Here is a 14234-nt window from a genome sequence, read left to right on the forward strand (position 1 = left end):
CATGCTTTTTTGTATAGCTGTTCTGTGGACTTACACCCCAAATTCTGCTTTTTATTCATTCTTTCTAATGTATTTCTTAGTATCTGCTTTCACAGTAGTTGTAAAAGCCATCTTCTTCCCTTTGACCTTTATGGCTAAGTCCTTTTAGCTAGCAAGTACGCTACAAATGAGTTAATTATCCCATGGAAAACTCACAGACAAATTTCAGTCCAGTTTTCTACTGTGTGACTAAACATCAGAATATAAGGATTCTTTAATGATCTAAATTTTCCAGTCACTAATGTTTATAAAGGCACTGCTTAAAGCTTCACAAGATGCATAGTAGTTTTTCAAATAAGGCACATCATCAGACTCTTTGAACATTGGACTCTTCTTTCAGGGAGTTCATTTGGCTTCCAGATAGTCAGTGGACTTGTTCCATGCTTTTTTTAAAGGGTCTGTTGAATTAGTGTCCCCTCAGAGATGTTTTCTGCAACACCTGCAGTGGCAGGTGTTTGTTGCCTTTTAAGCATTTGTAAAAGGAAAACATCTTTGTACTGTGATTCTTACAAATAGGAGTAGCTTCTTGTTGAATATGTAACATGGAGAATCATAGAATCATTAAGGTTGGAAAAGACCTCTAAGATCATTGAGTCCAACTATCAACCCAACACCACCATGCCCACTAAACCATGTCCCTAAGCGCCTCATCTACACGTCTTTTAAATACCTCCAGGGATGGGGACTCAACCACTTCCCTGGGCAGCCTGTTCCAACGTTTAACCACTCATATGAGAAATACTGTTTATGCTTAAGCAAGCAGATGGATTTAATAACCTCCAGACACTTTGTTGATAAGCAGAAGGGAGATGGTTTCCTGTTTGGAGGTGGGGATGCACCAGGAAACTCAGAAGGCCTAGAAGCAATGTTTGAGTTGTGTAATTGGAAAGGGTGTGTGCGGGTGCTCTGGAACGATATCCTGTTTAACTAAGATGGAATAATCCGTTTCTTTGGTGAATCACTTGCAGGTTCTTGGCTTCACTCAGTTCAGGAGGGCTGCACACCTTCTATTATATGTGCTAGGGTGGTTTTCCTTTATTTCATTTTATTTTCTTGCTAGTCAGATGCTTAGAAAGCTTCAGCTGAGTGGTAGGGAGATTAAACTCAGGTCTCACTAATTAAAATCTTTGTGGAAGAACTTTTATATTTAGAAGTGATTGGAAAAGAAAAAATAAGTGTGGGGGTTATTCAGGGAATATTTTCATATTTTTTTGTTTGCAGCTGAGTTTTATTTTATGTTGTTAGTACTGATTAGTACAATCCTGACTGCTAATGCTCCCAGCTTAGTAAGCAACGTACTACTTAAAAGAGAGTGATTCTCCTCCCTAGTGGGAAATGTTAGTAATAACTCGTGGGGTCTGATGCAGCTAAGTGCCTATAATTAACAGCCCCACTCCATCTGTTCACACCAGTCTGTTATTAGTCTTCTTCAGAGTCATTACAAGTTAAAGATTGTTATAACAAATAATGGGACTCCTGCTGATGGAACGTTTGTCTAGGAAAAAAGAGGTCTTTGATTTTCTTTTCCATAATTTCTCTCTTTATTTATCGTGGCTTTTTGACTTCTACTTGGATAAGTTTCCTTAAATGTGATGCAAATAAACTTCCAAAAGTGTGTGCATATTCTGGCTTGCTTCTGTCAAAGCCACTGCAAATAAATTGAAGGAGTTGCTTATAGTTCAGTTCTGTAAACCATTCACTTAAAGCAAATTCATGTTCAAAAACTTCACTGAAGTATTTGAAAAAACAAAGCTCATTGTAGCACTTAATGAAATGCTGACTATGTATAAGTATTTGAATTTTTTTTACTACAAGGTAAGCTGCATTTGATGGTTATTTCTAAAGTTGTATTTATAGCCTACACACAATTATACACCTTTTTTTTAAAAAACATTGCATGCTTGCAAAAAACAGTATTTAAGAGTGTATTTCTTATGTTAACTCTTCCATTATAGCAGGCTTTCAAGCTGTGTTTCTCTAATAAAAAGCAATTTCCTTCTCTTGGGTGATTCTGTGATGCTTCTGTTTACCTGTGTCTATACACACAGATATAGCATCCATTAGTATCAGTAGAGAGGTAATGTGGAATTTTCCAGCAGAGTTTGAGCTAAATGTAATAAGGCCTCTTAAGTATTAGAGAGCCAAGATTTAAATATAGCTTCAGTTTTGGGGCTCCCTTTTGTCTTCAGGTGGAGGATTGGGATGAAAGGATGTCACCACTGAGCAATATTAGATCTTCACAGAAGAAGAATTTCACATTACCAGTTGTTCTGTATTTTCCATATATAATACACTGTCAGCAATATATCAACTTTCAAAGCAGCATAGAATTCAATTGAGACACTGTTGTCAGTGTGCTCCTTGCCCTTGGCCATACCTTTCATTGGTTTTATTATTTTATTGCCTTCATTATTTCTGGGACAGTAACAGGGCACAAAGTAGCATATCATTATCCTTCTGCAAGTAGGCTGAGGCAAAGATTCAAATATCACTATTTCCTCTATGCTTTTTGTAGAGCATAGAATAGTATAATTAAAACCAGCAGAAGCCTTTAATAGCTTTTCAGCTTGTTTTTTCTTAAACTGATTGTCATCTGTTAAAGCAGGGAATGAAAAATGATCTCGGTAATGATATGCATTGAAACAAGCTTGTGTCAGTACTTGCAGCAGAGTATCTGGAAGAAGTCTAAGCATTTGATTGCTTATTCCTTCATTTGTTTTGCTTACCTGGAGCAGCAGCAATGATTCAGCTCTGATCATTTAAAAGAATGCAAAAAAACCCTGGTTTTCCTGTAAGGACTTGGAACAATTGGGAGTTGACTAGAAGAGCTAGGGGATTGAATGACTGACATCTCAAGGCGAAAACATCTTTCTGAATTTCTTGGAGCAATATGCCCATCCTTGTTCAGGCTATTAGACAGGAGAAGTACAAAGCTGTTGAGCTGACTGTGTCTCAGGCTGGACTGTCTCTCTTCCATGCATAAACATCTTTTAGATTAACAGGCTGATACTCAGCAAAGCCCTCCCTCCTTAAAACAGCTCAAAACTTCTGATCAGTGGAGTTTCATGCCTGTTTTGCAGTTGGAGACTTACTTCAACTGCCTCCTTTTACAAAAGGACTCACAGCTCTGTAGGAGGTGGTAGAAATATCTAATGTGCATATGCGTGTTCTGGTTGTATTGGGTGTACAGCTGAGGGGAATGTTTCACATCCACAGGGTCTGAACTTCTGCACTCCCAGTGTCTGCACCTTCTGGAAAGGAGGAGGGAAACAGTTTTACTTCAAAGTTGGCACAAATGTAGACTGTGAAGCTTGCTGGGGTTTGCGGCAGAGAAAATGGGGGTGAGAAGGTCTTAAATGTGGAGTTTGCCTTTGTCTGCCAGAGCTGGGAAGTGGGCTGGTTTGAAGTAAGGTCTAGAGGAAAAGGAAACCATGTTTCCACTGCTCCCTCTGTTCTGTTCTGTGTCATCCAGATACTCAGTTTTTCATATTTAGAGAGTCCTTTTGCTCTAATTCATTTTTGGTTTGAAGAAAACATTGCATTAAGGAAGCCCATTGTAAGGAAAAGGATGGGAAATATTACCTCATGCATTTAAAAGCATGTGACGGGATCCAGAGGATGAACACTCCCAGTGGAATTTAACCTGACCTCTGCACCTCAGGAATGGCTATCTCCAGTCACTTTGATTAGTCTGGAAAACAGCTGTGGCAAATAGTGGTTTCTTAAAGAAGATATGACACTTGGGTTTTTTTTTAAGTGAAGTAATGATTTTCATATTACATGCTCCTAGCTTCTGGGAATTGATGTTTAAGGACTTCCTAAGCATCTGCTCCATCATGTTTAATAAATGTCAGCTGGATTAACTTGTTAACTACCATTCTTAAGCAGATTCATTTTAGTCTCTGCAGCATCTTGTGTAACTTCCATGTGTTGGAAAAAAGGACTGCTCTTCTTTCACCAAATGAGACCTCTACCTCACTCCATGAAAATCTGTGATTCTAAAGTTGCTTTGTAAGCATGTAAGAGACAGTATAAAAATTTCCTGTGCTGTAGCAGAGACCAGTAATGTTGTTGATGAAAGCAAATTGAAGCTAGCCATGCCAAATTCCCCTAAGGCTTTCTCTCAGTCCAGATTTCTTCCTCTTCTAGCAAAAAAAAAAAAAAAAAAAATCTCATCGAGCTTTACTCAATCTGCATGCAAGTCTTAAAACCCAGTGCAAACCGAGCTGAGGAGGTTTCAGTTGCAATCTCTACTACATCTTGGATGTGTAGTATTTTATCTTCTTTGTTGCTATTGTGTGTTCCTAAATTACTTTTAGCTGTTCTAAGAGATTTTTGGGACTAACCTCTGCTCTTTGCTTTATTAATGCAAATCCAACAAAACTCCAGTAAGGCTAATTGAGTTACTGAGAGCTACCCCTGGGTATCTGTGGGTGATTACAACTTGTTCTTGGCAACCAGTTCTTTTTGTACTTCATCCTGCTTAAATTGTTTTTGCTGATGCAGTTAGTTTAATCATAAATGAATAAGACTTACATGAATAAGGTTTATAGGGCTCTGATGTTAAATTTTGCAAATAATGATTTCTTTATTTCCAGTACTAGTAGCTACAGTTGTATCAATTAAGGTCAATTAACAATACTGTTAGAGTGGGCACCCTTTTAACCTGCTTGTTCCTTATACTGGAAGGTGAGAAGGTAGGGGCAGCTGTTCAGTGAAGTAATAAGGATCAGCGTAAGTAGTGACGCTTTACTGATCTTGCTAATGAGGGGGAAAAAAAAAAGCTGTATTCTCCTTGCCAAATGTGGTGGCATCAAGCTAAAATGTGGTTGTATTAAGCTAAAACCTTTTTCTGCAATATTTTCTAGGGACTTTAATGCAGGCTCGGTTTTTGCTAGAATTTGGTGCAAATGATCTTGTTTATATCTACAAATTGCAAGTGTGAAATCAGCTATTTAAGGGCTTTTAAACTTCTAATGGTCTGTATTTCTAGGGAAGAACCTTGCATGACCCCTCTGCACATGTGATCCTGCTCCAGTACGGTCTTCTGTCAGGCAAGCTTTATTAATGAGTGCTTGCACACTTGAACTGGGCATTGCAAAACAGCTCTGGTCCATGTGAAATGGAAAAATGCCACTTGCCTTGGTATAAGTCTTACCCTTTTGCGGGTAATTGATCCAACTACTGTGATTAAACTAGAAGGCCATTAAAGCGTAGTTGCAATAATCACCCTCTTCTCTTTAGGGAAGAGAACATGTTAAATGAATAAACTTGATCAACCTCAAACCTAGACGGTCCACAGCTCTTACTGGCAATAGTATCAAGGAATAAATCAAGATTGGCTGAGATCCTGCATAAGTTGAATGGTCTTATTTTATTTTTGTAACAGAACAGACTAGATTTTTTTAGTCAGGCTTGCCTGTAAAGAATGCACAGACTGCAAATGTGGGAAGGAAAACAATGTAACCTTGATCTCTACCTCCTTCTAAAATTACAGGTGTCCTCTCAAAAGTAAGTTTACTTTCCCCACCATTTTCAGAGAGCTTCTTTAAGGATGTCCTTGTCCTTCCAAGATTCAGTCCTGTTCTGAAATTTTTTTTTGCATAAGTACTTAAGATGTCCATCTCAATTTCAGAAGGGGGGTGGCATAGTATTGATGGTGTCCTGATCACTTTGCAAGTTGGATAATAGCAATTTTTTTTTTTAGTCCATTCATTTGACCAATGTCTTGGCATCAGGTTCTCACTGGTGGCTTTTCAATACAGTGCCGAACAAATTCTGGGAATCAATTTAACATGGCTTCTGTTTGAAGTGAAAGGGCGCTATACCTCTGGCTTAAATATGAGTGCTGTGAGGTCAACAGAGCTTCTGGAAATGCCCCTGTAAAAGTAGCGGAGTGATATACCTTTGAGTACAGTATGGAATTTTATTTCCTTTTATATGTCCTCTTAATCAGGCTGACACTCAGTCGAATTGAGACTATTGAAAGGGAACTGTCATGTTATCCAGCCACTTATACACGTTAGCAGCTTTAAAATTAATAATGCCTACTCAAGAAAAAGACCTGGGCTTTACTGAGTGAACTCAGCGTAGCCCTCCGTTGTCAAAATAAAATCCCTAGCTGTAAAAAAAAAAAAAAAAAAAAAAAAAAGAGAAAAGTTGGAAGGGCCTACAGTATGCTCTAATCTTTGGTTTGTATCCCTACTCTTTAAGTATGAAGTCGAGGTTTTTCAGCACAAGGTCATCTTGTGGTGGTTGTACCATCTATTAGAAGAGTGATAAAGCTTGTACATGCCTGGTGCTTCCAAATGACACCGTAGCACAACCAAAACTGATTGCGTTGTCTTTGAGAACCTCACTTAGATTATTGCAAATGATAATGCAGAATTAGTGATCTAGAAGCAAGTGACTTAACACTAAGTTTTGTGTGGAGAGGGGGAAAAAGAATGGGCAAATAAGAACCTTTTGTTTAGACAAATGCATAATGAATTAGGTAGAAACACAGCTTGAGCCCCTCTGTCATTTCATCTCAAATATGAGAACAGGGGGATATTTCTTTTTCATTTCACTGATTTCTTTTTTTATTATGGTATGTGAATCCTTTGATTCTTTAATACAAAATCTCTTTCTAGTATGAAGGAGTCACTGAAGAGAAATGAGCAACTCGGGAAGAAATCAGTCTGAACAAAGTCTGCAGTTAAAGGACATACTGGTCTCTATCACTTAAATTATGTTAGCTTCCTTTTTCTAGTTAGGAAGCCTTCCTCCATGGATAGATATTCCTTGACTGTTCACCTTAGGGTTGTTAAGCACCTTCCTCAAACACTGGTTGCTAACTGCATAAGTTTTCTGAATATATAGCTAGACCATGATTCTGATGACACATGACATACTGTTTGCCTCATTTCCTTGTGCCTAAGGCTCTCCTTAGTGTCACTGTTACCCTGTGTTGTCTTGTCTCTTTCCAAGTGATACTCTTACTGCGGACTAGTTGTGCTGTTGATGGCAAGAATGCCATGAAGTATGTTGAAGCCTGAAGCACCACCTCTTCTGAGCTTGAGGATTCAAATGACTTTCTTTCCTCTCTTGCTACCTGCACGTAGACGAAGTGTTAGATGAGACTGCTTGAAATGTCCCTGAGCACACTGGTTCCAAAAAGCATTTGTTGTTATCTATCAAATATGACAAGACCCATGAGTCAGAGCAAGTTCTGCTTCCACATCTTGCATGAAAAATATGTTTGGGAATTGAAAATGTACAATTTCTCCATCACCAAAGAACATAGTCTGTTGTTCCACAAAGTTGTGTGTGTGTAGGCCTAACAGTGTTGCTTCTTAGCTTATTTATGTTAAAGAGAAACACCTAGGCACTGAGAACTTATGTTCTTCTATGTTCTTTATTGCTTTTTATCCTACCTGGAATACATAGCCTTTGTGCCACGTATCTGTTAAGACACAGGTCTGTTCTGATTCTAGCTGGTTAAGAAAAAATAAAATTAATGAGAATGCTGATCATACAGACACTAGCTAGACAAATGGTCTGTTTGCAAATTTCCAGTTTTTCAAAGAAACAAATGTTTATCTTGTGGTTCTTAGATACACTGAAAATAGGACACATGTAGATGAGTCTCTTCTTTCTTTCTTGGAGGATTGTCATTACGTGTGACAGGGAACTTTGAGGCCTCCAAATTCCTTGGAGGACTTGGCAGCGTAAAATGGACAGACATATGTATGCAAAACAGACATAACCTATTTTCATTTTCTGCTAAAATAGACATTCCACTAACGTTAGTCACTTTCATGACTCTTTTTTTGAGGGAAGTAACAGTACAAAGAGACATCAGGCTCTTGTATTCATTCAGTCTTTTATTACTTTCATATCATATTTGCTTCATTTACTGATGCTGGCACTGGGATGCTCAATTTGTGATGTCCTCATTGTATAAAAACTCAGGTCCGTAGTGAAAATCCTTGAAATTGAGCTTTTGATAGTAGATTGAAGTAAAACATGCTCTTAATGAATGGACGGTTTTGTTCTTAAGACTAGATGAGACAGTTTTTCCTTTATTGTAAGTGGCATCCATTAACATCTGTATTTTTTGGAAGGAAAGCACAGCCTTGTAAATTAGAGGCAAATTGACACAGAAGTCTTGTTGAGTTGTGATGATAAAAAAAATAAATATTGAAATAACTTTTAGATTTATTTTTGAGTTATGAGTACTTTGAAAATAAGTTCTCAGTAGTCATTGCTGTTATCAATAATGAATATGTAGGTTGCTTTTCTGGAGAATACATGACTAGGTTGCCCTTCTAGTTTTGTAGAAGTTTGTGTTAATTTTTCTTGAAAGAATGAACAAGTGCAAATAATCAACCCAGTACTTGTACATGGAGGGAGATATACATTGTCATAGTATTCAGCCAGTTGTGGTTTTCTGTATAGGTTTATCTTTTTTGATGTAAGTACATTGGAGGACTTCTAGTAACTAAAATATGAATTCCCATTGCATTTTGTGAGTTTGTATGAACTGGTGGTAAATTGCTAACAGTTGGCTTTCAAGATATCTCTAGATTAGATATTCCTATCTTTCAGCTGCCATGGTATCCAAGTACTTTTTTTCAGTGATACTTCATAGTCTTGTGCTTTCTTGCTTTTTAGGATCAACCCCCCCACATTTTACGTCTGATTTTGTTTAGTTTGTTTTTTTAAATACCGTGGGTTTCATATTTACACAGTAGAAATAAGTTGCCTGAGTAAGAAACACTGTGCAAGGAGTGAGGTACTACTTTAAAAGTTACAACCTTGACAACATTGTAAATCCTCATGGAACAATTTTCAAAATCAGCTTTGCAAACTTTCTTGTGTAATTTTTATTAATGAGTACAATGGATGTGCAGGCAAAATGTTCCATCCTTGAATGGGTGACCACAGCAATTTCTCTTTCCAAAGTGAGGTTAGGTAGTACGTTTAACTGATGTTAGCGATACGTTAGCATCAGCACATTGTGTATTGGAAAAAATAACTAGCCTTAAAACAAGGTAAAAACACGATGACTCTAAAAGACAATCTCATTATGCAGCAGTGGTAACAAAAATGAATGCCACTGTTAAACCCTAGCATAAATCTCCAGTTTGTGCTGATCTTGGAGACCTTGAAATCCCATCTGATTTGTTATTTGAGGCCATAGCTGTTTGGAAACAGCTTTGTGCTTGCTTTGTAATTGCTCTTTATGAGGCAATTGCTTCCATTTCGTAACTGTGGAGTTGGTTCTACATGCTGGCTTTAAGCTTCCGAATGATCAGCAATTTGACATTAAGTGGTTGACCTTAGTGGGCAAGAGGAAAAGCTAATAATTCCTAGTGTTTACAGCACTGATTTTAGTGTGATATTCCTTCTCTCCATCTAACTTGCATCTTCAACTGCTGTTGTAATTTTTTTCAAGTTTAAAAGCAAATTGCTAAAGCACACAAGCTTTGATGCTATGTTTTGCATTGTGGGTAATCCTTTTATTTTAGTGCAACTCTTTAATCCCTAAAATGACATGCAAGCCTCTGTTAAAACATGGGATCTCTAATCTTTGCCTGCCTTATTGTGGTTTTTGTAGGGGTACAAGCCTGTCTACAAACCACAGTACGAGAACAAGAAGAGAAGTATGAAATCCAAGGTGGCCCACAAAGAGGCCGGCTCAACAGAGAACAGCTGGTGGGTTTTATTGCTTGAGACAGATTATCTTAATGACCTCTGGTTCATGCATTTTTGCCCTTTGCCACATGTACAGGTGCAGTAGATGTAAAATTTTAATGTGGTCTTGTACAGAAATTTGATTATGTGCAAGGTGATCGAAAGAACTGCAAACACCCATAAAGCCGTCATTTTTCTCTACTAATGGATATGTTGCTATAACCTTGTCAGAGGGAATGCTATGTTACATTCGTGGAGGAAGCTGTATGGGACAGGAATTGATGCTGCTTTGGCCTTCTCTGCTCAGCTTTAGAACCTAGTTGAAATTATCTGAAAGTTGAAAGAAAAATGTTTTTATTACTTCTTGTTTCCATATAGGGCCACTTTTATATTTAACTGGGTTAATTTCTGGTTACTTTCTGGATTACACTGGAGAATTTCATTAAACGTATTGTAACAGTAGCTGTAAATATTCCTAGCGCATAGTTAAACCCTGTTGTGCTGGAAAATATTTAAACATGGGCAAGAATTTACCATGTAAGCAAGCTTTTCTTGATTGCATGTTTATACTGAGGACCTTACATGTTAAGTTACTGTTCTGACTTCCAGTGTTGGTTATTTTAAATTGTATGTTTTTGTAGGCACTGATAGTTCCTTTACACTTTTTTCCTGTGTGCTCAGTTGTGAAGTCCTGTATTTATACTTTTTTTTTTTCCCCTCTACTTAGCTGCCTAAGTTGTTTGATGGATGCTACTTCTATTTTTTGGGATCTTTCAACCGTCACCAGAAGAGTGATCTTGTGGAGTTGGTCAGAGCAGCAGGAGGACAAATTCTGGTTAGGCAGCCAAAACCAGACAGTGATGTGACACAGACAATCAACACAGTGGCATACCATGCAGAATCTACTTCTGACCAGAGATTTTGCACTCAGTATGTAATCTATGATGTGTCTTCTAAATTCAAGCCAGAGAAAATTCGTCAGGGCAAAGTCTGGATGGCCCCCTCCAGCTGGCTTATAGACTGTGTGATGTCATTTCAGCTCCTGCCTGTAAAATGAATATCAATGTCTGAGAGCAAGGTTTAAAAATGCGGTGAATCTTGAGCAGTTGGAACACTCTGGTAAACACCGATCTGTAGCTGTGATTTATGTTTTGCACTTAGGAATACAGGAGAGCTTTGACCATTTAAATGAGTTACTAAGATCACTGATGTGCTGGAATAAATGAACTTATAATGGAGGAGAGAAATATACTGCATTGAAAAATGTGCCTTGGGTTATTTAGTATGCTTTATTTTTGCATTTAACTTAAGTGTGATAATCACTGACATTTTTTAACTAAGATTTTGCAAAATGAAACCTTTTGCATTCTTGATTTAAACCAGCCCTTCCTAGGTGATAGAGCATGACCCCATTTCTTTTCTGTTTAATATCCATTGACAAGGATCTACTGTATGTGTCAAGATTTCCCAGCCAGGCAAGAATTTGTATTTTTTAAAAAAAGGACTCTATGCATTTGAACATAGTCATTTGCCTGCATAGACGTATCTTTTGTCAAATGACATGTGATGTTTCTTACAACTTCTTACAACTGAATTTTACAGCAAGTTTTTGGCATGGATAAGCCTTGTAGAAATTAGAGTAGAGCTAATGGCTTGAATTCATTTGAAAGTAGACAATTTTGAAAACACTATCTTTAAAAATCTTGATATAATAAAAATCTTGGTCTAAAATTCCTTATTTGTAGCAAGAGTAATGCTTTATTCACTCTGTCCTCTTTCATGCTTGTAAATGTGTAACTGGAATTCGATCTATTTTCTGAAGTTTTCTAAGCGTCAGGATCCTTATTAAATTATTAAAAGAAAACATATTTCTGTAAGTATGGATGGTTGCTATCATGGTTACTTTAATGAAACAAATTTAACGATCACAAAAGAATTATGCCTCACTTTGCACAATTATACTTAAACTTACCTGGCTACATTGGAACAATATTTGATTCTTTCGTATTTGTTACAATAAATTTTTAATTCATTTCTCATAATTAATCATAAGTTATTGTCAGAATCTTACTTCCTCACTCTATGCTCTTATGTAATGTCTTGCATCTTTTGTGTTTGTGAATTCATAATTTAAAAATGGTGTCTGGTAATAATATACAATGGGAAAGATGGTTGTGGGATAAAACAAAGTTTCTTGTGTTTGCTTTTGTATTGCTTGTAATAATAAAGCTTATGGTGCCAGTAAGTTTGGAGTATCTTATTGCATGAGCTTAGCTGCAGAATAAGTACGTAGTCTGTATGTATCTCAACAGGTAAATGGAAATGTAAGTACTTTTTCTGTGAACTTGATACAGCTGTGAAGATACACTGAAGAGCCGCTCTTGCAGGTGGATATGTAAGAGACGGTTTTTTTCTGTAACCGTTGCCGTTGGCAATCCTATACCAATTTTCGATATGCTCTATAGAACTCTTAGAGCTATACACTTCATGTATAACAGGTATAGTTTTCAATAGCATCTACTAGACTTCAGTAGCTGAAGTATCTTGATCTATCACTTAAGCTAGACTGAATCATTGCTCTTCACTAAATGCAGTTCTCAAGTACTTGTATGTCTGTGTGAGTGAGCAAAAATGCAAGACTTGTTAATAAACGGAACAACCCATGGGATGAATGTGTTTCGGGTTTTTGTGCAGATAAACACTGGCAGCAAATAAGGTACTGAGTCGATACTGCGTGGACTTGGTCATTTATTTTAACAATTGTAGCACATTTTAACTTGGCATTTCACAGCACATCAATATACCTAATGCGGTATTCTTTGCAAAAGTAGCAGTGAATCTCAGCAAAATTCTTAAGAGCGGAGCTTTTCTGCTCTGTACCAGGAAGAAATTTGGCCCATCATTAATCCTGTTCTATGTCCTAAAGTAGAGGCAGCAGATTTACAGATTTTTAGAAACCATTGTTCCTTGGCAGCTGAAAAGAAACTGTTAGAAAATTGCCATAAATTTTTTTTTTTTAAAGCCACACTGAAATTTTCCTAAGGTCTTGTTCCTCTGAATCAAGTCATGTTTTCAAGCAGGGTTACTATCAAATCACATTAAGAATCCTTCCGTATCGTACTGAGGGGTGATCCTTACTTACCCTTGTCATTGAAGTGCCCTCAAGATTAACTCTGGCCCATCTCCTTCAGGTCTCTTCAGGAATTCAGTTTGAGTGTGATCAACTTATGTAGACTTATGTACTTAAAAAGTCTCACAGAACTGCAGTAAGTAGACTGATGCCAAAATTGCAGCAGGTGTCAAACACTACTGAAGCAATAGGTAAGTACACAAAAGCTAGAGGTCAGTGACGCAGACCCTGCTTAATTCATGCTTGCTAATCATTAAAAGCAGAGATAGCACTTGATAAAACATGTCTAAAATAGCCTTGTAGTAAGGATAAATCAAGTCCCTTAATCCATTGGATGGATTTTGGCTCATTAAAGCAAGGTTATAAAATCAAGAGGCATGTGGTAAAGGGTGTGTAGGGATCATTTCTCACTGTCTCTTCTAGTTGAAGAACAAGGCTGCGTTAAAGGAAGCTAGTAGGAGGCAGACTCAAAAATAGAAGAGGTATTTCATGCAGTGTGAGCAGACTTGTGGCACTGACAGCCGCAGCCTGTTTTGGGTGCTGAATGTTCTGGCATAGTCTGAAGCAGGGAGTAGATGAGTTCATCAAGAAAATCTGTTAAAGGTTAGTAAAGAACCTTAGCTGTAACGTGAATTGATATTAGTATTCTGCTAAAGTGCATATACTTAATGTGCATTGATGATTGGGGCATTTGAAGAGGTAAAAGTCTAAGACTTGCATTCTGGATTGTAGACGTTTTTATTAATCTTGTATTTATACCTCAAAAATGCTGTGAGTCTCAGAAAGGCTAAAGATTTTCAGGCAGCTTCCCTTGAAATTTGTCTGTTTTATTATGAATTAGTTCAGTAGGGACACCTGATTGCTACTGAAGGTGTTATGTCTGGAGTTCGGTGACACCAGTTTAACGTCACTAATAGTTAATAGAAGATAACATTTTTAATAAATACTGTATAATCTCTTTGAATGGCTGTGGCTTGTGGTCTAGGGGAGAATATACAAAGCCTGGCCAGTCTGTTTGTTTGCTTTTCTTTTGTTGTTTTGTGGGGTTTTGGGTATCGTGTGTGTGTGTGTGTATTGAAGTGAAAGATGCTTAAGAGTACAGAGGTGCTTCCTTGCATCAGTGTCCTGGCTAGATCCTGGGGAATATAGTTACAGAATAGTTCATACTTCTGGCTGCTTCCACCTCTATTTGATTGCTTGTATTTAAAGATCTTATAGGTTTTTCTTATCCCTAAAACATCTCTCCTCCCATCTGAAGTAATTAAAATTATATACATTTTTGAGGGGGAGAGATTAATTTTCATAAGAAAGGAATATATGGTGGGCAAGTCAGAGGAAGCCTAATTGTAGTGGGGATGCCTGGGGAAATAGTTCTCTTTGGATTTTG

At 37.4% G+C, this 14234-nt stretch overlaps 1 protein-coding gene across 2 annotated transcripts in view; it reads left to right on the plus strand.

Annotated features, from left to right (window-relative positions):
* The window catches only part of BARD1 (BRCA1 associated RING domain 1), a 48722-nt gene extending 36740 nt beyond the window's left edge, over positions 1-11982 (plus strand). For both annotated transcript variants that reach the window (XM_076342103.1, XM_076342105.1), the window contains 2 exons: positions 9641-9738; positions 10445-11982. In XM_076342103.1, the coding sequence (XP_076198218.1) occupies positions 9641-9738; positions 10445-10774 (428 nt within the window). In that variant the 3' untranslated portion in view covers positions 10775-11982. The remainder of the gene's footprint in view (positions 1-9640; positions 9739-10444) is intronic.
* The last annotated feature ends 2252 nt before the right edge of the window (positions 11983-14234 follow it).

Source organism: Aptenodytes patagonicus, chromosome 6, assembly GCF_965638725.1.
Source record: "Aptenodytes patagonicus chromosome 6, bAptPat1.pri.cur, whole genome shotgun sequence".
NCBI classification, from domain to species: Eukaryota; Metazoa; Chordata; class Aves; order Sphenisciformes; family Spheniscidae; genus Aptenodytes; species Aptenodytes patagonicus.